General features: G+C 42.5%; 1 protein-coding gene across 1 annotated transcript; it reads left to right on the top strand.

Moving 5' to 3' along the window:
- Nucleotides 1–34: 34 nt before the first annotated feature.
- Nucleotides 35–27,947, top strand: LOC140999838 (cryptochrome-1-like). The gene is made up of 15 exons (XM_073470383.1): nucleotides 35–185; nucleotides 3,783–3,949; nucleotides 13,336–13,444; nucleotides 13,546–13,688; nucleotides 13,886–14,070; nucleotides 16,549–16,637; nucleotides 16,731–16,871; nucleotides 17,921–18,232; nucleotides 18,408–18,559; nucleotides 21,884–22,086; nucleotides 22,267–22,380; nucleotides 22,501–22,659; nucleotides 23,480–23,560; nucleotides 23,672–23,793; nucleotides 25,883–27,947. The coding sequence occupies exons 2-15, from the start codon at nucleotides 3,792–3,794 to the stop codon at nucleotides 25,889–25,891; spliced, it is 1,977 nt and encodes a 658-aa protein (XP_073326484.1). The 5' UTR covers nucleotides 35–185; nucleotides 3,783–3,791; the 3' UTR covers nucleotides 25,892–27,947.

Raw genomic sequence — 27,947 nt, 5'->3', positions numbered from 1 at the left:
GATAAAAGTTGAGGCATGCGCAGTGAAGCCCAACTCTTATGAAACAAAGTAGTTCAGTGGCAGCAAACGACAGGGACCCGCACATCCCAGCCCGCACAAGACTTCACCGCACATCGACACGACGGGAAGAAATGCTTCAATCTTTGGGCTTGACATAAATATCACCCCCGGGGAGCCAGCACCAGGTAAGCCGGGTCATTTAGCCATCTTTGGGGCTTTAATTTGAGCGGTAGACCTACTGTACTTTAATAAACAGCGCCACCGCTTGCATAAGCACTGCTCCGGTGACCCCGTTCTGGTCTTGTTTCCTTGCCAAACACTTGAACTTACAGACAATTATATGTTTTTTTAAAACCTGCGTGAACTCATAGATAACACTCGACGTGTTCAGCAGTGATTTATTTGTGCCGTTATTTCGTTTTTGGAGGCAAATTTGACCAATGTACAAACATCAACCTCCCATTCAGAAGAGACATTGTGACCTAATTTCCATTTGGAGAAGTCCTGGGAGCCATAACTGCCTTTTACTCACAATTTAGCAATAAAACATCATAAACCTTCTTGAAATGTGGCTGTGGGTTTGATGTGAAGTGTGTGGATGCATTAGTGATGTTAACACCAGCCTTTTTCTACATTTATTACAGAGGATGTTGTGTTTACAGTGGAGAAGACCTGTGTAACTTCACTGTTTGTTGAAGGTCACACTGAGTTGGCTTTTTAAAATATCCACTAATTGTCTATAAGATGGCTATGATTGCAAATTAGGAATATAATTTACTGTGAAATGACAATAATTTTGCCATTGTCCCAAATATTTACCACTCATCGGGGTCACTCCAGTTAAATCCCTCCCTCTTTCCCTCTTTTCCATCCCATGTCAAACATTTTAAATTATTAAATTCGAGTTGTCGTATTTTTGTGTGAATTGCAGATAAAACACGAGCGCTCTCAACACTGATGACTAGAGTATTTTACGTCACAGACGCTCCTCCAGATATCTGGTCACTGGCTGTTGGGTGATGTGTTTGTATGTTACTGTGCCAGACTGTGAATATCGGCAGTGTGGCGGTGAATGAGATGTGTTGTGTTTCTGTTCTGTGTGAGAAATTATGTTATTCTGCAGTTAACCAGGCTCGCCAAAGATTAAATGCAACGTGCAATCAACAAACCCCGGAGCTCGAGAAGTTGTCTTTGCTGCGCTGATGATGCATCTTTTTTAAAAAATCAATGTACAACTGTTAATATCGCTGTTACCCCCTTAGCAGTGCTCAGTACAGTGCAAACTCTCTTGGGTTAAGAGTGTTTGTAGCCAAAGGTCCAACCAGGACATTACCGGTACTTAAGCCCTACAGCAAGCAGTGGATTGTCACTGTAGTACCAGGGATAGGCAGATTATCAGGTCTGAATTTCAGTATTACTACGATTATTGGGATGGTTTTTGTGTCCGATTACAGATCAAATTAATTGACCTAAAAATATGATGATATGGCTCTGATGCAGCATCGTTTTTCTCTCTGGAGTAACCAATCAACACTGAGTCCGAAGTAACTTGTAACTAAAGTTGAGTGCAAGTATAAAGTAGCAAAAAAAAAATGGAAATATTAAAAATAAGATGATAAAATATATCCCCAAATTGAACAGTAATTGAGTTAGTTGTAGTTAGTTATGTTCCATCACTGGTTATTCTACATTTTGACACCAAGATTTTTATTTTTATTGCAAGTAAGACAATTATATCAGCCCTGGGCAGACGATGCATATCATGGAGGATGATTGTTGTGCTTGGATTGACGCCAGCTGTAGTTCATTGTAAAGCCTCTAACAATGTCCACATAACATAAATACCAACGCTGGTGAACATACTAATCAGATTTTTTTTTCCTGGACCAGAGTAAAAACATTTGCAATGAGAAGACATTGCATCTTAAACATGCCTGTGCATACAGTTGTTGTTGTTGTCAGTACATCTCTGAGACAGACATGTTCAGCTGCCATAGTTGTTTTTTGCATCGTCAACCCAAACACAAAGTTGCACCCTTCCCTCATGTTTTGTGCTCAACCTGAAAGCTATGGCTGCAGGCTAAAGATAAGAAGTCTTATACATGAGTTTTAACAAATGCAATGAACACGACCACTGTCTTTGTGAAATCCTAATGATACTGTTAGTTCTTAATATTGTGTATGGGCCAAAATGTGATGTTGGTCTGTTGGTCAGATTAGCTGTTTCCTGGCTCACTCAGTTCATCATGATAACAAGACTATTTTAAGAAATGACTCTCCATCCTTTGACCTGAAAGTAACATTTAAAAAGTGTGCAAATTTTCCCTTTTTTACTGCAGATAGTAAAAGTCTATGCTCATGAACTCACAAAGGTTAGCACCTTTACTTAATAGCCATTTATTATTCATAATATTTTAAAGAGGTGGCTTAGAATAAAAATATGATTTATTATAGTTATGTTTTTATTCAACCCAACGTAGATCAATTCAGACCAAACCAGCTTAACATTTCTCAAAAAAACTACACAACTTCCAGCATTAAACTGTCTCTAAACAAGTGATTGATTATGAATGAATTATAGCGTGATATCAATTTTTTATTTTTTATTTTGCTCTCACAGACAGTTGAATGAGAAAAAGTGTCAGGAATGAGCTTTTTCTATTGACCTTTTTGAATCTTAGTCAGTCAAGAGATATAGTAGATCTAGTGGATGAACCTGCAGGGAAGCTAAAAGGCAGCTAGCCACCCGGCTAATTAGCCATTTAAATCAGTCAGCCCCTGTGCGGCTGTCGGGTACATTCTGCTTTTCTTCCGCTGCGATCAGCTGTTCAGTTTGTCAACCAGCTACTTATATCCACACATGTCACAGTATGTCTTTGCCACATTGACAAGAGTGTAATATATGTATAAAAAAACACAAGGAGTGGTCATAGTAGTGAGATTACTCAGATATTATAGGTGTTTAAAGCTAACACCTGTTTAGCACCAAATGGCAGTTAGAGTTGTGGCAGGTAAATCCCTAAATGTCACCTGTCACACTGGCTGGTGGAGCGTGAAGACCTTAATGTTTTAATGCCTTCATGTTTTCGCCCGGGGTCAAGCTTTGTTGCTACTTAAATGTGTTCAGGGCCATGCTCCCGCCGACCATGAGCTAATTAAATCAGTAATCCAGGGGCTTTGTATCACACAGGCTTTAGATAGGCTACCTGTTCTATAATAATAATAATAATAATAATAGCTTGGATTTATATAGCACTTTTCACAAGACCCAAGAACTATTTACACAGTAGGATAGCTTTGAAAGTGAGTACAGGGACAAATCACTTGTTATTATGGGGTCTAAAAATCATAGAAATAAATCAAAAATGTCTCTGTTCCATACTTTTTCTTACCCTTGCCCAAAAAGTTGAGTTTTATTTTACAGTTGGTCTTTTTCAACGAGCGCCAAACACCCTAAAAATGTCTCTGCTGACAATAGAAAGCATAAGAAACTCTTTTGGCCGCAGCGATGAGTTGGTGTTCCTGTTCGGTTCTATTCCTGGCACGTCCCACACGGTTGGCAACCAGTTGGACTTGGATGCTTCAGTTATCTCTCCTGTTGGGAGACATTCAGTTTTGCGTTAGCTGTGACTGAAGTGTGGGAAAAAGAGAAGCTGACAGCTTTCTGTTCTGTACATACGGAGCTGTCCTCTTCATTCAGCTGGAGAAAATCAGGGTTTCACCACCATTCAGTGATTTTTCAGCGCCGACCAACACGCTGATTTCTTCTTCTTCCCCATCAGAATAAAAAAATGGCCCCAAACTCCATCCACTGGTTCCGAAAGGGCCTCCGTCTCCATGACAACCCGGCGCTACGTGAGGCGATCAAAGGTGCAGGCACGGTGCGCTGTGTTTACTTCCTGGACCCGTGGTTCGCCGGCTCATCCAACGTCGGAGTCAACAGATGGCGGTAAGATGATTTTTTTTTTTTTTAAATTTATATTTGGTGCATTTTCCAGAAGCAGAGGAAAGCAAAAGAAAAAACACATCTTTTGAATTACTTCATTATTTAAAACTATTCAAGTATATAAAGTAATAAACAGGCTTTGGCTGAACTCGTTGTCGTTCGATATGAGCCGTCACTGACGAGCAACGTATAGCTCGATAACAAGACCAACATGCAATGTAACGTTAGAAGCCAGTTGATCAATTCGTCCTCAGCACTCTACCATAAAAAAGATTGCTTTATTTTGTATGGCTTAGCATTTCATTGGGGATCCATAAAAAATAACTATGAAGAAGTAGCGTCGTCTTCTTGCTGATTCTTGTTTGCTTATGTAGGTCACACAGAGGCATCAGTGTTAACCTGAGACTGTTTCATAACCAGTTTCATAACCTTGTAGTAAATTTGGCGTCAAACTGAATATTTAAATGTGTATTCTTGCTCCTGTTCCAGGGCCATCAATCAACTCATACTTAAGTGGGTGTTTTATAATGAAAAACATAGCAACAAGTCAAATTTTCATGTTTGCCTAAGTTTTGAAGGAAGTTATAGTCATGTTTTTTATATAATAACTAATGTGAAAAACAGAGCTCCCCTCAGCTTTATGGACATTTTTAGCAAGTCCAGCTCGTTTGTTGGTCCGGCCCACAACTTTCGGCTGCAGCAGCCAGCTGTTTTCAGCTAAACAGCTCTAAAACCCACTACACACTACCTGCTCTGCACCAAATAGCAGACAGACAAAGGTAGAAACTATCTAAAAGCCAAATAATTATCTTTTAGGAGTTGGTAGAGACCCCAAAACAGAGCTAAAAGAGAGTTATATTGGAAAGTAGACTTCAGGTGGACACAAACATGACTCTAAATAAATGTTGCTGTTGGAAATGTGCTTGTTTGCTGACCTGGTCACCTTGTGTTTACAGCTTGTTTCTGCTTTTTCCTACACCTTACCATTTCTGTTTGTAAGTGCAAGAAAAAAACAAGGGAAAAAATGATGTGAATTGCACATCTTGCATTCCTTTTGTACAATAAACAGTCACAGTAGAAAGTGTTGGAAGCTATGACTCATACATAAAGAGGAGCAGGCTTGCTGACAGGAGAAATGGGGGCTGCAGTGCCTCAACACACAACATGATGTCAGTGTTTCTCTGCTTTTGAAGCATTATTTGTTGTACTGAATAGAGATTTTTTTTAAATAGTCAGGTTGTTGAAGGGAGACTTCTCATTGTCTGGCAAGCTTTTTGAAGGATTGTCCTTTGCACCTAGTCAGAATTTGGACTCATTAAGAGCTATTTTTGTCCATTTCTTGTGGTTTTAAATACTCCACAGTGGACAAAAGATTGTTTTAAAAAAAGACTCCTTCTTATAAGTGGATTTAATAGGCGACATAAATAAGGGTTTACAGCTTTGACCTGGATACACCTGCTCAGCTGGTTTAATAGACACAGGGTGGTCTTTTGTTTTTATTCCTCGCTGACATACAGTAATCCCCATTATAGAGGTCAGTCGGCAGGTAGTCTTAAGGCTTTGTGGCTGGGTGAATAGACCACAGCGGGAGCTCTCTAAACATGGCAGACTTGAAGGGGAGTCTTAGAAGTAGGTTTATTAGGAAAGGTGTAAAAGCTGTTGGGATAAATGGTGTGTAAGAAGGGATTTTGTGTGTGTGACCGCCGACTGGGGGGGTGTGTGTCTTGTACCCAGTGTTGAGAAGACGCGTGTCGGTTCACGTGAGCGCTGAGGCTGTTTATAAACCGTCGTGTCTGCTCTACAGGGGAGGAGAGTCGATATCACTCCAGCGTTCATTGCTCGATGGCCCGTTTTTTGCTCTGAGGTGCTATTTGTAGTCCCCGTACAGGAATAGTCAATATTGAAGTCAGTGACCCTGAGGTATCCAGCTGACTGTGGTGCTAAAACTGTAAACAAATCGGCGATGGCGGCGGCGGTTGGCGGCCAGGCAGGAAACGCACATCAGTGACGCGTACGCCTGGTGGCAGCTCGCAGATTCCAAAACATAATTTGTAGGTCACAAACACACTTATTTGTTTTTGTCAGCTTGTGTCAATGTTGAAATGATGACTTGAAGCTAAATGTATTCACTGACACGTCAGCTCAAGCTCTGCCAGAGCTGATGGGTCATCATCAGCATTTGTTGACGCAGATGTCAACAGGATGTGGAAAGAGAAACTTTTACATATAAGATTTTTGCTATTTATTGGTCTTTAATTGCTACACTTACAATTAGGGCTGCACAATTCATCTAAAGATTTTAAAAAGTGGAGTACTGTAGTGCTGCTGAGATGTCCAGGCCTGCAAATCTTGTTCTCCAGGTGCAAAAAAACATGTTCACATGGTACAGACCCCAACAAACGTCCCATTGTCATGATTTTAAGTGAAATGGAATCAAATTTTGTGTGCAAAAAGGTACATTAAAAACGCAACATAAAAACACAACAGGACACATGAAAAATGAGCAGCAAATGAGCAAAAATGATCATTCCCTCGAATCTAAGTTGTAATAGCTGTCAAAATGAAAGCAATATACATTTTTTTCCCCTTTAAGCTATTTATTATTATTCTATTTAACTCCCACTTGCCGAAATTTCTCAATGCAACTTGAAGTGACTCAGCTGCTCTTAAAAAGATGAGTCAACACGAATCTCGTTCATTTTGCTGTGAAAGACAGCCTTGACTTTAGTTTAGGGAATATGTGGTGATTCATGTGGAGTCTTTCTCATCTTGGGAGAAAAGTAGCTGTTTTTCTCACAGCTTCAATTGAAGTGGGCAGAAAATTGCAGGATGTGCCCCACTTATCTGTGCTGAGGCAGTGACGTACACACTCAAGGCTACAGCAGCACCTTTTTTTTTTTTTTATCTGCAGAAGCTAAAACGCTGCACAACGGGTCACCAGATGATGCTCCGAGGTTAAATTAAGACAAATCTAACAGAATCGAGGTCACTGATCTCTGCATAAACACGCACGGATATGTTAAATTTTTAGGTTGCTCCAATGTGCACGCTGTGAGAAAATAGCATTTTAAAATTCATTAGAAAGTCATGTGATGTGTCCCATATATAGACACTTATAGTTAAGCAGGTGAAGTCGACCCAAACAGATGTCTGCAGCACTTGTAGCCATCGTAAGCTCAGTCGGTGACACTAAAACCTGTTTAGCTGCCCTGACACCTGCAGCTCTGTGTATGACAGTCATCATCCTATTAGAACTGTTATTTTTACCTTTAACTCGGACTTAAAATGTCTTCTAGGGTTAAAATGCTCCAGGGACTAGCTCATTTTATGAATGGGAAACGGTGAGTAACAGCAATCTACAGTAGGTTGGCAGGACTCAACAATAAGGACTTCAAGTAAATACAATATACAACATACAATAACACAGAATACTCTAGATGAAAGATTTTGTTTTATCAAGGTTAAAAAAAGCAGCTTTTGTCAGAAAGTAAATGAGCTGTTGGCCCTTCATAATAATAGCATCAGCACATTGGTCCCAGGAGAGTTTGTGATCTATGATTAGACCAAAATACTGCGTCACCACTTCAGTCTCATCTCCTCTGATCCTAGATAGAGTGGGTGATGGTGGAGCGTCACGTCTAAAATGAAAAATCAATCGCTAGTAAATCTAGCAACTCACAGCAGTAAAAAAAGAGTAGCGAAAAAACTGCAACGGGTAAAGACTTTTATGAGGTGATGCACAAGTAGGGATGAGATTGTGACTACAGCCATCTTAGACATTAAAGATTATTTCAGACACCAGGGCAGTTGTAGCTGTTACTGTTTATCGACAGTACAGTTCTTATAAGTCAGTCAAGCCCCATTAAATAAAAGAAATATGCTATGCTATGAAAGGCAACCACGCACCACCATTCAAAACAATCATGAGCAAATGTAATCATGATCATTAACTCGCCTGTCCCAGGGGTCTTACTGTAGCTAGCTGTCTAAGATGCTGGACAAGCTTTCCCGTAATTATATTATATTATATTATATCATATATATATTACATTTTTATTATATTATCATATTATTATAAATATCAACGATGCAATAGTAATATTTGTATTTTATTCTCGTCTATTTTAGCACAATTTAATTTAGAGTTTCAAGCATATTTTAATGCTTTTTGGGACAATATTGTGCAATTATATTGTCCAAGATAATCGTCACGTATCGTCCCGTCTTCACACGCAAGTGAACATTTCAATTATCCTGGAAAGGGGAGTTTAGTCGGGTGAAGCTCCAGCTACGTACTGTACTGTGTGTATGCAAATTTGAGAGCAAGGCGGATAAGATCAAACCTGACAATTATCTGCTAATAAATCAAATGACTTGTATGGGGCCAAGTAAAAATTCATATCGGGCACAGACATTGGGATCGGGTGGACCCGCGCTCTTGTTTGCTCATTTATCGCCTTCCTGATCATTCCTGACCTATTTCCTCATTGGTTTGAAGCATCTTCTTGTTGAGCCAGATACGATTAAAAGGCCATGTTGAAAAACAATATTCTGAAAGAGCTCTCGAAAATGTAGGTCCTGTTTACGTGACAGGAAAACAACGTCTAACCTTTCACCACTGATGGCATCACTGAAGTCAGAAAACAAGGCTTCAGTGTTGTCTCCTTGTCATAAACTTCACCGCAGGACACATTAACTTCCTGTTTTTGTTTAAGGAGGCAATCATCGTCACTTTATTCGCATGCAAACTTATCAGGCCTTCTTGAAGATGAAGCATATTAACCTCTTTTGTCCTTGAACTGTCTACTTGTTCACTGCCTTGTACTGGTGATAATGTGTTGCCAACATGTTTCTATAGATTCAGGTGCGATATGGTGATAGGATCTCACAGGGCTGAAAACTAGACGGCAGTCCTCTCAAAACATTGAGCTTTAACAACTCAAAAACATGATGTCAGCACGTTAAATGGCACAAAATGTTAAAGATGAATATAAAAAGGTTTTCACCCCAGAGATTCTAGTTAAATGTGCATTTTAATGACTGCAGCAGCCGCAGTGAGCGAACAGATTAAAAACTACTCCGTGTCGCCGTCATAGTGACTCATATTAACGTAGGAGTTCGAGGTGAAGAGATGCAGCGCTGGAGCAAAAGACCAATAAAAGAAAAGATAATCAATCAATTTTCAGTCTAGAGGAAGATGTTAGAATAGTCTGTGCAACAGATGTAGGTTAGTGTGCCACTGCATGAAACTTGTGAGTGGTTATGTGATCGTGACCTACTTGTGGTAAGGCAGCTCGCGCGTGGCCATTTAACCAACGGAAACGCACTGGAAAACCCTAGAGGTGCAAAGATAAACGTACTAACTGTACAGAACAGGTCGTCCATAAAATAAAAAATGCATAACATGCTTTCTGCCAAAGAAGTGCAGTCAAACAGTTTACAGCTGGTGTTTCTTACGGCATATGTCTATGCAGCAATAACATTGACATTATTGATGATACATCAAACGATGAAATGGACCCATTCAGAATAGTTGTGGCCGCTGGTGATTAAAGGTTCGGGGGTTCATGGGGGTTAAAATAACATTAAAAAGCGAAGTAACAGCCAAGTTGTCTTAACAAGGTTTTCATAAACAGAAGTCGAAAAAAAGCTTCGCTGCCTCTCGTTCACACTCAATGCTTCAGTTCCTCTCTGTTCTCCTGATGATGCAGAGTGAGAGACGATGTGTACAATATGTCCTCTTCAGTGTGTGTGTGTGTGTGTGTGTGTGTGTGTGTGTGTGTGTGTGTGTGTGTGTGTGTGTGTGTGTGTGTGTGTGTGTGTGTGTGTGTGTGTGTGTGTGTGTGTGTGTGTGTGTGTGTGTGTGTGTGTGTGTGTGTGTGTGTGTACGTGGCCAAGAATGAGGTTACTGGGCTTAGCGATTGTGTTGTAGTGCAGTCCGTACTGTGTGTGTGTGTGTGTCCTGACAGATGTAGGCCAGAGCAGTTATATAAGGATTGATGCTTGAACAGGCAGCCAGCCAGCCAGCCAAGCACACACACACACACACAACCAGGCAGGCAGCCAGGAAAGAAGGAAGTGGCTAACCCAGCAGCACACAGACACCAACACACAGGAACAATCAGAGGCTCATGAATGTGGAAGCACACACCAGTGCTCATGAGCACACGCGCACTCCGCCGATCATCTTCACGTTTCAGCTCGTGCTGATGCGAAAAGATTTGGATGAATTCACGTGTGCATACATGCTTATCCACTGCATGTCCACACACACACACACACACACACACACACACACATATATATAACAGCTGATAGCTTGTCACCCAGAAGGATTTATTGAGTGTGTCTGATATTATGTAAATGCTCTTTGTCCACTGAGATAGAAGGAGGGCAGGCCGGCACAAAGTCATTATAGTAGAGACGATGCATGTCAGCACCGACTGCTGACGACTGTCCGATTTTAAGAGTGAACAAAAACAAAACGTGTTCATTGTTTCGCCTCGTACACAAGTACGGTCTCCATGGCGATGGATGACATCTTCAGAAGAGCCGCTTCACTGACTTTTGCTTTTCGCATTACGATCGCGTGCGTGATAACATCTCTGTTTTGATCAGTTCAGAGTTTCAGTAATGACAAATCATCATTAGTAATGGGAAAGACGGCTCTTGTCACAATACTGGAATTTTCTAACAAACAATACTTTGAAAAATATCTAATAATTGACACAACATTTTGGGCATAAAATGTTAGATTTTTAATACTTGTGGAGGTGGTGGGGCTATGTGGGCCAGCTAGCAAGTCAGAGAGAAGACCAAAGAAACGCATCCAGTACTTGTGTATTATTACTGCGAACAATTTGTATTGAAATGTATCGATTTGTTTTTGTTTGTTTGTTTGTTGTGTCATATGTTTAATATGTTTTTAATGTGTCAACAAAGCTTATTAGATGGACTGTAGTTGAAAGAAAGAGGCAGACGCAGGTGTTCCTGTTCGTTCTGCGGTGCTTCAGGTGCTTGAAACAGAAACCCGTCGTGTGTGTGTGTGTGTGTGTGTGTGTGTGTGTGTGTGTGTGTGTGTGTGTGTGTGTGTGTGTGTGTGTGTGTGTGTGTGTGTGTGTGTGTGTGTGTGTGTGTGTGTGTGTGTGTGTGTGTGTGTGTGTGTGTGTGTGTGTGTGTGTGTGTGTGTGATCTCATCTCACTGAGACTCATGAAAACCACTAATAGTTTTGCAAACTGAAGCAAAAGTATGTAAGCAACAGAGCCAGATTTTTATTATTTTTCCCCGACAGATTTTTGGATTGTTCAGAAAATAAGGTCAGTAAAACATTTAAATAGTCAGCTTTGAGTTTTAATCTCTCTTGGAAACACTCTGTTAGTTGTAAATTGCATGTGAGGTCGAAAACATGCTTGTTTCCTCATTAAGAGTGGGTCTCGTTGACCTGGGTTGGTCCACAAAAAGAACAACCCAGACGGTCGGTTATGAAACTCCAACACAGGCTGAACAACTCGGTCTCGTTTTGAGCACGTGCCTCAAGTGTGTTCGACCTTCCTGCCCGGCTCTGCCCGTCTGTGTGGGGGATTGAGAGCAAATAGAGCTTTGCCTGTTAGCAAACCCTCCCCTGGTTTAATGATCAGGCTAACGGGGTCAGACGGGAGGGAACAGAACTGAGCAGAACATCGTCTGGCTGCCGGGCTGTCGGATTCAGCTTACCGACTGTCTGCTTCGACTGTGATCCCGCCAGATTCTGCTCATGCTCAGAACTGCGGGTCAGACGTAATATAGTCTAGATGGGTGACGCTCCACAGTTTGACCTGTGGTTTAAAAAAAAAAAAAGTGATGGCTGTTACCAGGCAGAACATACAGGTTTTGGAAACAGTGATGCTATAGAGATTTAAACAACACTTCACAGGCTTCACATCAGCTTTAACCCTTTATGTGCCGTTTTAATTTTTTTCTTGTGTTGTATTCTTGTGGCAGTGATGGAAGGATTACCAGATTACCTATACTGAAATCTGTGGTAACGGATATCTTTTTGGCCACAGCAGAAACAAGTTGTGAACACAGTAGTGACATATCATCTACTTTTAAACGCACAATAGCCACGCTTCCAATTTTGCCTGGTGACCACCACACAAAAAAATCCCCAAAAACCAAGCATTTACCCCTAAAGAGCACCATTATGAAAGACACGTCTGTAAATTATTGACAGGAACTGCCAACAAGGTCAATCATGACTCTTTCTATTCTGACTTTTTGATCCACAGAGGTTTTATTTTTGTAAAACTTTCACTCGAGCTCAGAAAGGCGATTTCAAATCTGTCATCACAATGTAAAGTCTACGGTCTGAGCGGGAAGACATAAGTGGCAAGGGATCATGGGAGTTCCTGTCTTCATTGTTAAAAAAACAAACATTAGCATTAGAAAATCTAACTGACGTGAACCGGACAGGAATGTTCATGGACGAGGACGAGTCTTCGTTTTCATCTTTGCCTTTCAGTTGCCGCTCGGCGCATCAGGAAATGCCGTCAGCCTCGTCTGTCAGCATCACTAACGCCTCTTTAAAACAGTTCCTGACTGACAGCTGTGATTGGTCCGTTAGGAGAACAGATGGGCAGGTGCGTCACAAATGGCCTTCAAGCAATCCTGCAGAGGCAGAAATCACCAAAAACATTTAAGTTTGTAGTGGTTCGTATCCCCCCCCCCCCCCCCGAGTGTCTGAACACAAGCTCATACTCTCTTGTTCTATAAAGGTCATCCCCCTCTGTTGAATACTTCATTTCCATATTCATTATGGATATCAGGGCTGTTAATTAGCATCAAGGATAAGTTTCATTCAAAACGGCAAACGAGATTGTAATCCGGCTCTGGATAGACTGGATTTGATGCATTTTTTTTTTTTGCTGTCATTGTTCTCATCAGTCAGTGTAATCACATGTCTGCTTCAGAAGGACAAACATGATTCACTGAAAATAAAACACAAGTTCAGGGTTTGAACTAATTAAAATGCTAATGTGCAGCACGCTTTAAAGTACTTCCGTCATCGAGTTACTGAACACGACACATCAAATGATGGACCGTCTTATTTTTTTCTTCTGAAACGTTGATCTGTCAAAGCTTCAAACGTGTGTCTGACACTGAGGGAAGTAAGTTCTCGCTGGGTGGTCTAATGCGTCATGATGACCAAGACACACAGACATACTTTTATCTCAGGGTATTGGATAGCTTTTTTAGTTGTCAAAGCTTTTTACAGTGTGACGTCAAACATCTAAGCCCCCCAGAAAAATACTCGATAGATAACTTCAGAGGAAAAACGCATCACAGCGAAGGATCAGACGATCGGTAATGAATGTTTTCTTCTCTTCCCTTCTTTGTGTTCCCTCTTCAGGTTTCTCCTCCAGTGTTTAGAGGATCTGGACGCCAGCCTTCGAAAGCTCAACTCTCGCCTTTTCGTCATCAGAGGCCAACCAGCCAACGTGTTCCCACGGCTCTTTAAGGTCGGTGTCAGGAGCAAACAGACAGCAGCTTTGATCATCCCACAAAGAAGCATTTAAAAGACGTCGCCTTGAACTCTTTATTTCTGTCTCTTGTGATTCAGGAGTGGAAGATCTCTCGGCTGACCTTTGAGTATGACTCAGAGCCTTTTGGGAAGGAGAGAGATGCTGCCATCAAGAAGCTAGCCATGGAGGCAGGCGTGGAGGTCATTGTCAAGATATCGCACACCCTCTACGACCTGGACAAGTAAGGAAGATACAAACACACACACAGGCATAGAAACACTGTAGATTTAAAGGGGCACTATGTAGTTTTGGAGAGGAAATTCATACTCAGAATGTTAATCCATTCAGAGAGACAGAAACACGCAATCATCCATTGGTCACGGCTGTAGATTCCTTTTTAAAACACTGATTTAATGACCTTTATTTGCCCCTCCCCAGGATTATAGAGCTGAATGGCGGGCAGCCTCCTCTCACTTACAAGCGTTTCCAGACCCTGATCAGTCGACTCGATCCTCCTGAGATGCCCGTGGAGACGCTGTCGGACTCCTTGATGGGTCGCTGTGTGACCCCCATCTCTGAGGACCACGGGGACAAGTACGGGGTCCCGTCCCTGGAGGAGCTGGGTGAGAAACCAAACACACAGTCCTGCACTTAGATTAGCACTGGGTAGCGCTAGCTATGTGTCATTTATCTCCTAAGTTGAGGTGTAGACCTCACACTAGAGGCATGGTTTGTAATTGAATCAGCTGCAGAATTTAAAAAAAACAGAAATGGGGCTAAAAACACCGACACCACTTTGTAAAGACGTTCGTAAATACTAAAAGCATTTTTATTTTTTTGACATGTCTTTATCGCAGCAGCAGTCCTTGCAAGCACCACCAGAACCTCTTGTAGGTTAAACTTGATTTCCTCTGAAAGGCACGCTATAAATGGATTTGAAGAAGCTCACTAGCCTAGCAACATAAAGGCTACAAACTACCCATAATGCACAGGTCGTTACACCTCTGCCCTCTGCATTCAAAAAGAATGTCTGCATTGTAAATATGTAATTATCTTGTCCTCAATTTAGAGGACAAGATAAAAAATATATTGTGCTACATTCAGGCCAGATTTTTAAAATACTCTGTTCAAGTTTGTCTCAGTCGAGGACAAATATGGATAAATAAAACACAAACCCTAACATTTTTCCCATAGAGTCCCATAAAGTGATATTTTATCTTTTAATCTCTGTAATTAATTCCTACATGATGCATTGCTCGGATAAAAAATATCACCCAATAGGACTATTAGGCTCCATAAGAGTGTTTTTGAAAAGTGTGCACTCCACACGACTGCAGACGACGGCTTTTCTTGTATCACGAATCAGATCAATCTTAAAAACTAGAAAGACAAAACAACCCCGACAGCGTACGTAGTTAAACCTGTTTCAGAGGTTCCCGGCGGATGTTTTTCTTTTGAAAGTGAAGACTTTGAGTCAGCATGATGATTATTAATCCAGCTGGACTGTGAACAGATTATCACAGTGAATCTCTGCTTGAATAGAAGTTATAAAAAAGCATTTATGTCATAAGATTGTCATTCACTATACTAGAATTGCATTTTAAGTGCGATGTGATGCCTAAAATCTGAACAAATAGAAAAACAAATCTATGAATGATTAAAGATTTAAACAAAATTAAAATCCCGTCCACATTTAAGGTGTGTGTTCATTAATCCCACTTAAACAGTCAGTCCAGTTTCTCTATTTGAAGGTAAATCTCCTCTCAAGCCTCCCTATTGGATTAATCAGGTGACACGTCCACGTTCTTGGCATCCAGATGTCTGGTTTTCCATTCATGAAAGGTTACAGTCTATTCATACATGTTGCACTGTACCTGCCATCTGCCCCCTACACCTGTGCACCTGCTATTTCACTTATAAATAAATGTTAAGTCTTTTTAAACCGTCAGTGCAGATGTCTGGTTTTCTCTCTGCAAAGGCTTATTTCCATACAAGCTGCTGTTTGTTCCCTAAATTAACCAGGTAACATGTTAACCCTCTTACACTCAGTCAGTCAAGATGTCTGGTTCCCATTCACAGAGGGCCGGTTTTTCCATTCATAGCCTTTACAGTGCAGCAGCCATCTGCCGCTCACACCTGCACACAGTGTCCCTCGTGGATCTATTTGGGTCACCTGCTGAGAGCCGTCGCTTTAAGAAATCCTGTCCAGTTTTACCAGAAAGTATGATTTAAGATGGTGAAGAGCACCAAACAGTCTAATTGACAGATGTATGGGACCAGTCCCAATGTTGCTTGTATCACGAATCAGATCCATCTTAAAAAACAAGAAAGACAAAACAACCCCGACAGCGTAGGCAGTAAAATTTGGTTCAGTGGTTCCCGACAAAGTCTTCACTTCCAACAGGAAAAAACCTGAGTTGGCATGATGATTATCAATCAGGCTGGATTGTAAAACAGATTGTCACAGTGAATCTCTGCTGGAATTGAAGCATCTATGTCACCCTCCAGTCATAGCATTGCACAGTCAGAGCTTGAGATCATAAATTCCTGTAATTCCCACTCGGGTCACCTGCTGAGAGCCGTCGCTTAAGAAATCCCGTCCAGTTTTAGCAGAAAGTATGATTCAGATAGTGGGGAGGAATATGAATAAATCAGGAAACATTCATATTGAGTTTAGTCGACTTCTACGTCTCAAATCTTCTCAGTATTTTATTACATGTTAGAAACGGTGTGTTTACTTAATTTTGTTACTGAAAAACTATTTTTTTACAAACTTCTTGAACACCAAACAGTCTTATTGACAGATGTTTGGAACCAATCCCAATGATTTTGTTCACAGTACAGCTCTTCTTTAACTCCTTCTGGCTAATTCACCAAACTTTGTACCAGAACATCGCCCTTATTTGTCCAATTTGCATGTTTAAACTGAGCTGAAAAGAGAGAGTTCACCGACTTAATCCAACACAGCTGTCATGGAAACATGTTAGAAGTGTCTGGTCATAATTTGTGGGAACATGATATATTATGACATCCAACAAAGAAGTGTAACACTGTTTGTAAACTAAAGAGGTGATTCACTGTTTTCACTGCCTGATTCACAGGCTTCGACATCGAGGGCCTGCCAACAGCCGTGTGGCCGGGAGGAGAGACAGAGGCTCTGACCAGGATAGAGCGCCATCTGGAGAGAAAAGTGAGCACTGCACCTGGGACACCTACAACTCTCCTCTCTTTATTCAAAATGAGAAAATGTGTCTATGTCATCCCCTCTCTGTCTTTTTTCCAGGCCTGGGTGGCTAATTTCGAGCGTCCCAGGATGAACGCCAACTCGCTGCTAGCCAGCCCGACAGGCCTCAGCCCGTACCTGCGCTTCGGCTGCCTCTCCTGTCGCCTTTTCTACTTCAAGCTCACTGACCTCTACCGAAAGGTTTGTAATTCACTGGATTTAAAACAAGTTAATAAGATAATTTCAGAAAAGTCCTAATACTTTAAACAAGGGCTTCAATCAATGCAAAGCTGCATTTATTTTCTTTGTTTAGTGAATTATTAGGGACCTAATTGACTTGGGATAAGGACTTTTATTTGCCATATGAACTTGTACATGTTTATTGAGCTTCAGTTACTTAGATTAGGCTTTTTAAATATGCTGTAGTGTAGCAGAAGATGAATTTGATTTGTCGTGGGCCCTCACATGATTGGCTGTTGTCCGATTGTCTGAATATAAAGTTAATCTGTTGCCGGGACAATGAAAAGTTGACGGTCTGCACACTTTTTATGACATCATTCTTAAACTTTAGGCTTACGAAGGATCAAGCAAAAAAACGCTCAAGAAATAACTTAAACGTCGGCCTTAAAAGTTCAATCTTGACTTCGGAAATCTTGTTTTTAGTTTGGTTTTTAGAATCAAAGACAATTAAACTTGTGAGGAACAAACTGCCTTACAAAATAATATTTTTTTACAGATAGACTGGAGCTGTTTTTGTAAGAAAGATGTTTAATGTGTTTTTGAAACTTGAGTTGTAACAAGTGTGCGCTGCAGACGACGGCTTTGCTCGTATCACGAATCAGATCAATCTTAAAAAACAAGAAAGACAAAACAACCAACAGCGCACGTAGTTAAATTTGTTACTAGTGGTTCCCAACAGATTTTTTTCTTCTGGAAGTGAAGACTTTGAGTCAGCATGATGATTACCAATCCAGCTGGATTGGTAATCATCATGGTATCACAGTTAATCTCTGCTTGAATAGAAGTTATGACAAAGCATCTATGTCACCCTCCAGTCAAAGCATTGCACAATCGGAGCTTGAGATAACAAGCTCATGGGATTCTCGCTGAGTCATTTCACCTGAGAAGGAATGTTGAGCGTAACCTTTTTACCTCTGAAGATAACAGCCAGCTGTTGTTGGGCAGTACTGTTTTGTTTTTTTTGTACAACGGGAAAGGAATGTGATCTTGCTGTGTTTGTGTTTATCCAGGTGAAAAAGAACAGCTCCCCGCCGCTCTCCCTGTACGGCCAGTTACTGTGGCGGGAGTTCTTCTACACCGCGGCGACCAACAACCCGCGTTTCGACAAGATGGAGGGGAACCCCATCTGCGTCCGCATCCCCTGGGACAAAAATATGGAAGCGCTCGCCAAGTGGGCCGAAGCGAAGACGGGTTTCCCCTGGATAGACGCCATAATGACTCAGCTAAGGCAGGAAGGCTGGATTCATCACCTGGCCAGGCATGCGGTGGCCTGCTTCCTCACCAGGGGAGACCTGTGGATCAGCTGGGAGGAAGGGATGAAGGTGAGGACGCAGAAAGTGATAGTTACCAGGCTCCGTTTTGTGTTGTGGAAGTGAAATAGGATCTTGAATCTGAGGGAATTAGGCTTGAAAAAGTCCTTGAGTTTGATGTCTGAGAAGCTGTGGGAGCACCTGTGAAATCCTAACATCTGGATTATCTTCTGTCTTTGCGTCGCAGGTCTTTGAAGAGTTGCTTCTAGATGCAGACTGGAGCGTGAACGCAGGCAGCTGGATGTGGCTGTCCTGCAGTTCATTTTTCCAGCAGTTTTTCCACTGCTACTGCCCGGTGGGCTTCGGCAGGCGCACAGACCCCAACGGGGACTTCATTAGGTGGGTACCTTTCCTGGCATCGTCCATTGGTGCCATCTGCTGATCCCCTCCCCCTCCCAACTGGATGGCACCTTTCCTCCCTCCGTCTCTCCTACAGTACACTTATACAGGGATACACTGAAGCACTGAGAGAGCAGGGAGGAGGTCAGACACACAGAACCACACAATATTAATGCAGGTCCAGAGTGACATTATTTTTACATGAGAAACATTTGAGGCTTGAGGTTGTTTTCAAGTTACTTACGTCTGATCTCTATGTAGTTGTCAGGCTAAACATATCGGTAATATTTCATAATGCTATTGTTACTTAATGATATATATAAATTAGGCATTTAACACAAATAGCCATGTCCTCGTTTGTACGCACACACACATACACCCTCACAGGTTTAGCAGAGAGATGGAGGGATAAAGGGGGTCCCCCATCCAGATCTCTGGGTAAGTGAATGAAGGAGAAACATCTTCCTCTCCTCTTTTTTTTTTTTTTTTTTTTATTTGTTGCCCGTTGGTCTTTTTTTCCTTTTCTGTTAAAACTTCAGCACTTTAGTTTTTTGGAATCAGGCATGTATTTTTGTAATAATTTGTAGTGTTCACAGTGTACGTCTTTGCGTGCCTTTTTAATTGTTTGTGTGTCCCTTTGGTGATTGTGTACGCGTGCGTCTCTTTAGTTTCATATATTTGCAGTAACTGTTGCCACCAGATGATTATTTTTTACTGCAAAGGCGTAGATGAACTCTTCTCTTTTCTCTGGATGTGGCTCTGTGTTTGTGTTTTGGCTCATCTGTTTTTTGGGGGGGATTGGGGGAAAAGTTCAGCTATCCCTCACCTCTTCGTAGATTGTAGCTGTTTGCTTTTAAGATGATTGGCCGTTCTCACGCCCCCCCCCTCCCCCCACCACCCAGGCGCAGCCGGGCTGCCAGCCAGGGCTGCCCTGGGTGGAAGACGGGGATCGAGTTGAGAAATCGGTAGTCGTTTTGTTTTTTACTTACCTGTGCCACCAGGGGGGACGGGACTTTGCTCGCGCCCCAGCGGCACCCTCTGGGCAGGTTTGTAACTCGGTAGCGTCTCATTTCGTTAAAAGGGATTCTGACCGCTTGGTATGGAAATGCAAACGCCTTGCTTGCATTCGTGAGGTAGGGGACTATGAAGCATTCCCCAGAGGGTAGTGAGGAGAGGCGTTGGGCCAGCTGTAACCGCCGGTGCACTCGTTATCTGTGCTGTGCCACGCGAGCCGGTCCATTGTCCAGACGCTGGGCAAAGTCCCTCATCCGACCCTTTGTGAAATGTTCAGTGGTGCCCTGCTTATGTGAATGCAGCCTTGCCGGTTCAGGTGGACCTGGAGCAGTGGCTGGTAAATACAGGCCCTGAGACACACACACACACACACACACACACACACACACAGCACATATGCTGATACCGATATATCTGTGATTGGCAAATATGGGCCAATAATATCAGCAAACCGATATATCGGTCGGGCTCTAATGTATGGCCATACAGTCGCATCCGAATGCACCACCTCTCACACACACGCACCTACGCGTACACTCCACATCACCTACACTCACCACATGCTCCTAATGCACCACCCGCTGTCCTCCGTAGGACCGCTTGCGACTGGCAAGTCGCGGGTCTTCCTGGCAAAAGGGTTGTCGTCCCTTTTAGTGAAATGAGGGGGCCCCCTAGTGGACAAGCCCAGAGTGTGGCGCTGTGGTTGTGGGAGGGGACAGTCAGTCAGAACACTTAAAAGACAACCACCACAGTCTGAGGGACAAGGGGAGCAGCCATGAGCTCTTTCCTCAGTCCACCACTGTCTGATCATGAAGGGAGGGAGGTGGGGGGAAGGTTGGAGGGAGGTTGGGGGGCCTGGAGCTGTGAGGTATAATGGAAGACTTCTGTCATCGACTACAAACTTTCAGTGTTATTTTAAGTAGAGATTTAGTTTTAGCTTTCTTTTTTTGTCAGACTTGCATGAAGTGAGGACACAGGGATGTGCACGCTGAGCTTTAAGAAGAATTAAACGTGGACTTTTTTTTTAACCACCGCTGCTCTCGATCAGTACCTGATCGAATGGCCGACAAAGGAAGAAATCAAAGACATATTTTCCAGTGCTAAGAAAGAAAGAAGAACCGGACCGCTCGATGGCAGAACTTTTCCACTATACACCTGCTCTAGTCGGGGTTGGTGGGAGGGGCGGGGGGAGGGTGGGTGGGGGTCAATCCACTCTGCTTTCTAACCGCGTGTCACAGTAGACGTCTCCTAGCATCATCGGTCCAATCGACAGTGATCTCTCTCTAGCGACGGGGGCGATCTCCGTAGCAAGCGGAGCGCCGTCCGTCGTCGTGTGTGCGTCCACAAGGCCGCACCGCACCCGCCCCCACCCTCTCTGTGCCTCCCAGCGCCGCACTGTGCCGCTTTCCACAGCTCCACTCGCCCCCCTCCTCTGTCCTGTCTGTCACCCCTCCTCGGACTCGGTAAGGTCGGACCAGGTGCCAGTAGGTAGGTGACCTCTCTTTGTCACACGGAGCAAATCCACGACAGCCCAAGGGAAAAAAACAAAACAAACTTCAGCAGGTTGGAATGGTACTCTGAGATGTTGACTTCTCTTTCTTGGTGTAGTCAGTGTTTTATTGGCTTCACCTCTTGGAGGATCATACTTTTGGTCTGCGGTGTGGCTGCTATCACACCAGCTTACAGTAACTGTTGTTCGGGAAAACACAGCCCCTCGTTTTTCTACCACGTTGTGAACTCATAGGCCTCATTGTGCACTGTGATGCTAACTCACCTCAGTGCCAGAATCTACAAAAGTCCACATGACTCTGTACTCATACTCTCATGTACTGTAGCCATACTGTGCAGTGTTGTGGTTGTTTGTAGCTTTCATTTTGTAGCAGCTATTTTTCCATAATACTTGTAAGCATGCAAGTGCTGAAGAACCAGCATGCTCTTATCAGCTACAGAACATACAGAGCCGGTAAATTAAAACTCAAATGATGATCTCAGTAAGAAAAAAAACACATAAAGATATATTTATCGTTTTTGATGAAATAACAAAAATACAGCTGTATTGCATTTCAAAGAACACTTTTAAGATTAGTACCATACCTTTTTTCAGTATTTGAATTTGTAGAAACACAGTTCCAGCTTTTTTCCAGTTATATTTTTCACTTTTTTTGCAACTACTGTGAGATGTTTTTTTTCCTGACCTGTTACTCTTGTATCTCTGCATCGCTCCCCCCCCCCCCCCCCCGAATTACTCTGTAACCTTCCCTTGTCGTCTCAACATAAGCTGGCAAATCTAATGTCTCCCTGTGCTTCCAGACGATACTTACCTATCCTCCGAGGTTTCCCCGCTAAGTACATCTACGACCCGTGGAACGCTCCGGAGTCCGTGCAGGCGGCCGCCAAGTGCATAATCGGCGTCCATTACCCGAAGCCCATGGTGCACCACGCAGAGGCGAGCCGGCTCAACATCGAGAGGATGAAGCAGATCTACCAGCAACTTAGCCGATACAGGGGACTAGGTAAGAGACCAATACATTTAGACTAAACTTCAAATGATTCCTTCCTTTTTAAAGGTGCCTGTGTTGAATTGTCTTGTCAACAAAATTGCTAGCTGCCACTTGTTCCCACATGCAGGACAACGAGTACTGTCAAACGGCCAAATGGAGAAATAAAAGTGCATATTTGTTCGTGTTTTTCAGGCCTGCTGGCATCGGTGCCGTCCACCAATGGCAACGGGAATGGAGGAATGATGGCCTACTCTCCTGGAGAGCAGCAGCCAGGGACCAACAACAACAACAACAACAACTCACATTGTGAGTCAGTGGTATAATAGTCAAGATGTTGTTGTGTTGGTGTTTCACCCACTTTCCTGTAGTAATAATAATAGTCATATAAACAATCAGTCAGTCACGTGCATCCATCTGTCCCTTCAGTGCCTGGAGTGTCGGGGAGCTCTGTTGCAACAGGTAACGGCAGCGGGAGCATCCTACTTAACTTTGACACCGAAGAACAGACCCGGTCGAGCAGTGCTGCACAACAACAGCAACAACAACGACTGCAGCCGCCACCGCAACAACAGCAGCAACAGCATGGTAGGTCATCCCACTACACAGTTCCTGTTGGCAAAGACACAACTGAAGCAATTGGCCTTTACATGACAGTGTGTGTGTATGTTGACTGGACACTATGTAGAACAAACTGTAACTTAAACTACCGTCTGCTGAAAATAAATCAAAAGAAACTTCCGTATTTGGGATTTTTAGTCGCCTTTTCTCCCATTATAATGACCTCGTAATGAACCGTATCTTCTATGTACCGTTACACCCCGAAAGCTGCACTTCCACTGAATTACTTTCAGTGTACTACCCTTTAGACCCTTGACAATGAAATGGGGGGGTTGTTTGTTACTGGCCGGCTTCGGTGTACTGCTTTTCACTTTCCCGGCAGCTCGGAAACAAACGAGACGTGAAGTCTAGACTCTTAGGAAACAGCCAGATTGACACCATATAGAAACTGCTTCCCTTTTTTGTTCCTCTGCTCCGCTCGCATTCACCATTTCTTTTCAACTCGTTATTACAACAAGGAAACTAGCTTTGCTTGAGAAAAGACGAAAAGACACAAGATAAAAGGCTGCTAAAAAAAAAACAATAAGAAAACTCTACATCAGCGAGCAGACAACGAGACGACTCTGTTTGTTTTCGACTGACCAATCAGTGGTCGGCATTTTTTTAACTCCACCTTCTGGTATCGGATCAGTGTGCAAGGTACCTCAACAGAAGGATGAGGGCACAGAACAGTTCTTTTGGTAGCGTCCACAACTTTTGACAATGGAAATAACCACAATGGAAATAACCAAGGGTGTAATGAACTGAACACAAAAGTCAAAGTGTCTGTTTGATTTGTGTGTTGCAGGATACCACTCAGTGCCAGACGCCAGCCAGACCATCACCAGCAGCTTACACTACCACGAGTTTGCTGTGCCTCAACACCCAGGTAGGAATTATGCCACAAGAGGGCGAGACCCTTCCTCCCCACCTGCATCAGCTGATCGTGTGTTTCACATAATGATAACGTTTTTTCTCTTCTCTCTGCCGGCACATTCAGGACTCCTTCTGCACTCCAGAGGCATCACAGGAAAGAGGGAGCGCGAGTCGGAACGCGACAGCTCGGGGGAGAAAGACCCGGCGTCCTGCTCCATCAACAAGATGCCGAGGCAGAGTGCAGGGGTTAGTTTCTGTCAACCGCCATCTTTCTCACCAAACTGTTGACATGGATGAAGATATTCACTCAGTTGCAAATTTATTAGGTACACCTCGCTAAAACCAAAAGTCACACTGTCTGTCCTCCAGTAGAAGTTCAGATACTTTGTGTCAAAACAGACTCTGGTAAAAGCAGAATTACTGATTCAACTTCTTTACTCCAGTAAAACTAATAGTACAGAGTACAGGCTGAGAAAATAAGAAAATCTCTGCAGATACGAGACACTAACACACCTTTTCTCCCCATTCCAGCCTCCCTCTCTGTCTGTTTACGTCTTCTTACGTCTTAGTTTCGTCTCCCTACGTCTGCCGTGCGTGATGTGCTCTGTTGAAATCAGTCTGGTGATGTTGGGAAAATTAGCCGTAATCACCCTGAAACGCATCAAATTGTAGAGCCGTGAGTCATTCTGGACTTCAGTTTTACAGATAATATTTCCTGCAACAGTTACAGTCTGTGGGGAACACTGCGTACTCTTGGCGATTGGTTCATATTTTGACCTCAGATGACACATTTAACTGAAACATTTTGGGAATGGCTGAATGTGTCAGCTGATGTTAACCAGTTCAAAATGTTTATGAGCAGAGGGTACACAGTGTTAGTTCTGCTTAATTCATTCATGTTAAAGCTTTGATTAATTTTAATCTGGTTTAATATACATGCTAGTGTTGTCAAAAGAATAGAAATACAGATAAATATTATACTGATGATTTAAAATGATCAATACTCAGTTCTTGCAGTATCGATACTCCAGTACTAGCAGCGTATTTTTTGCCTGCGTAGCCCCACCTCCTCCAGAAGTAAAGTCACTTAGATGCCGTTTGGCTTCAACACGCAGTGCAAAATCCGTGTTATATTTATCTTTTCAATAACATTTTTAATTCTAATATTGTAGTGCATAACTAATGCATGCTTGGCCTGCCCGGGTAAAGTCTATGTGTGGGAAACACTACGTCATGTGTACGTGAGCAAGAGAAGAAGCTCCGAAGATAAGAAAATAATTATGCGGCGGCTGATCTCTGTCACCGTCGCCATCTTCTCCACAGAGGAAAGATGTTATAGCTCTCCTCACATGATGCCGCTGTCTCGCAAGGTTAACAACCAAATTAATGAATGGGAATCCCTGGTATTGATTGTTATCTGGCTCTCCTGTCGGTGTTGCACAGTGCAATTGAATCAACATGTTTCTAACAACGGTCCAAATTGAACATTATCAGCTTCAGGAGGATTTACTGCAGGAATGTTTGAGTTTCAGCTCATTGTACCTAATAAACCAGCAGCTGAGTGTAAACTACGACTCATACATTCATCTAACTGTCAGGTTTTTTTGATATATTTTCGTTGCATTAGACCTTTTGTAAACAGCTTTTGCTGCACATCAATGAGGGAATTTTATATCATTGTAGCATCAGTGTGATTAAGTACTTCCCTGTTAGCCCCTGCTGTCTGCTGGGTTGGTATTTTATGTACGTAATACTCGACTATAATAGATACAGCAACTCATTGTTTGGGTAATTGTTTAAAATTAGACCTTAATAAGACAGTCATTGACAGCAAATGGAATAAAATGGCTGTTCTTCCGAGGAATGACAGAGGAATAGGTCAGTTGCGCATCCCTCTGCACCATGACATTTATCAACCCACCATGTACGCATCATAATGAATTATAAATGCGATTGTTGGGGTAACCCACTTTTAAATTTCCAGCGGCGAGTGTTTAAAGTTGGACCGATAACAGATGTTTATTATTAATCCTTCACGCTGCCTTTGACATGGCAAACAAAGGGAGCCTGTTTGGGTGTGTGACGCCTCTCTGCTCCCACCTCAAAGTAAATATTTTTTTTTTATCACCGCACAGTGTATTGGCAGCAGAGATATGTAAATGTCAGCCTGTCATGAAGTTGCCACGCTCACAAATAAACTAACTATGCAAAACAAACAATGGTATCAAGGTGAGCATAGGAAACACAGGAGAAGTCACAGCTCCCCCGGTGCTTTGCTGCTACATGTGCGAGGTTGTTTCTGTAAAATCACCGTCTTTTCTTCTCTTCCTTGCAGACCACCTAGAGCCGGCAGACCTGAGACCGTCTGAATGCATATTAGAGTCACACCTTGGCCAGTGGTAAAAGAGGAAAATCCCAACGTCGCCACCTGTCCTCCAAACACACGCAGCTCCACACGTGACTGCCTCCTCTACAAACACCTTGCATCTCAACCTGCTCCGTCTAGACCGTCGGAAATCCCAATAGGTGTGAACACAAAGGTGAAAATGTGATTGACGGCTCGGGCCTCTGCGTCACAGTTTCCTATTGTCATGTGCAGACAGGTGAAACCGCCTCGGAGGAATGTGCAAACAAACGAAATGCCTCAAACTTACAGCTCGACAAATTCTTCGTAACTGCCACCAGCCAGTAATTACTGTATGAACTCTTGAGCAGCTATAAAATGGAAGTAATTGAATATGTAGTTTTTTTTAAAAGCTGCAAACACAACTCTACGAATCACCGTGTCTGCCCTTGCATACAGTAAAGTAAGACCAGGCTGATGACGTCAGGCTTTGCAGAGAGGTTTTTTGTACTTTTACTACAGCTTTGTAGTATGTACATGCTAACGTGCTACGTCCCAGGAAAACACCATGCTGACGGCTCAGTCGCACTCTAGGAACATGTTTTGTAACAACTGTAATGTTTATATCGATATTTTTATGTTTGTTCCTCGTTGTAAAATTGTAAATAAGGTAATTAGATTTTTAACAGAATATTTTATCCCAGAAGATAAGGAATGTGCACATCCACACACGACGAACGGGTTTTTATTCATCTTCAAACGCGTGTATTTAAGCCTGATTTCAGCAGGAAGAAACGGTCGTCTCAGCGAGTATTTCTCCGCTTCTGTCCGACTAGTTTGCGTGTAAATATGAGGTTCAAGTTACAGCGAGCATGAGCGCCACCTTTTTTTAACACAAATCTGACTATTTACTGTTGGTTTCATGGGAGCGTCCACTGCCTGGTTAGCTTACGCGATCACTTGATTTGTATCGGCAGCTAAAAGCAGCGATTCGTACAGATTTTCTGACTTTATTTAAGACAATATCAAGGATAACGAACAGCCACATCGGTGTTGGCTGTTGGTTTTTAAAAACATGTTTACAGTGTGTCACTGTAGATTAATTAGGAGATAAAACTGCAGCCTTTTAAATTGTGGCGTTATGGGTAAAAGATTTCTTTTGTAGCTTTCTTTGTGGTTTCTGCGTGAGAAGCGTCATCTCCAGGAATCTTATCAGTCAAAGTATCTACACTTTGTCATCCCATAATTGTCTCACCGCACTCTTAATCACGTACAGATCATCTCTGTGGTTTCGCACCTTTAGAACAATTAGTTGTTGTTGTGACATGGATTTGTCACTGAATGGAAAAATTTTCTTTTCTCTCAGCTCACAGCTGCTTACCATCAGAGCTCAGACGATCCTTGTACAATGTTTTTGATTTGACTTCGCCCTTCAAAAGTCAGTCACATTTTCACCTTTCTGTTTCCTCCCTCCACACAAATCTCCATCGTTTCTTAAAAAAATGACTCAGAAACATTTTATGCCTGTTCAACATCAAGAGACAAAAATGACTTTGGAGTATCTCTGAGGCTTTCTGTGTTGTTGGAAAATTGTGAACTTTTTTGCTGTGCAACATGTTCAAGAACCAAAAAAAAAAAAATGTTGTTTGTTTGGGAGAGGATGTGTTTGAGGTAACTTCTGTGAAATACCAGAGGACGGAGAACACGGGCAGTTGGGTGCAAACTTCCTCTTGATTTCTTTTTTAAATCATGTTTTTGTTATTTTTTTGTTTACCAACCGGAACAGAAACAAAAACCAAAAGGACGCATGACCGGACATCCTTTATGTTCTTGATTTAATATAAATCAAGTAACATAACCAATATCAGCAAAGACAGCGACGAAACAACACTAAAACAACAACGACCACCAAAAAGAGAAGAGAAATAAAGGAGAATAAAGAGGAGGTACAGCCAGCAGTCAGGACCGGAAGTTCATAATGACATCATGACAGCTATCACACGAGACGCGGTGCAAACTCTTCTCGAAGGTGTAACATTTTTCTAAGATTTCTTAT

Source organism: Pagrus major, chromosome 7, assembly GCF_040436345.1.
Source record: "Pagrus major chromosome 7, Pma_NU_1.0".
Classification (NCBI taxonomy): Eukaryota; Metazoa; Chordata; class Actinopteri; order Spariformes; family Sparidae; genus Pagrus; species Pagrus major.
This window is presented reverse-complemented; position numbering and strand designations above follow the sequence as displayed.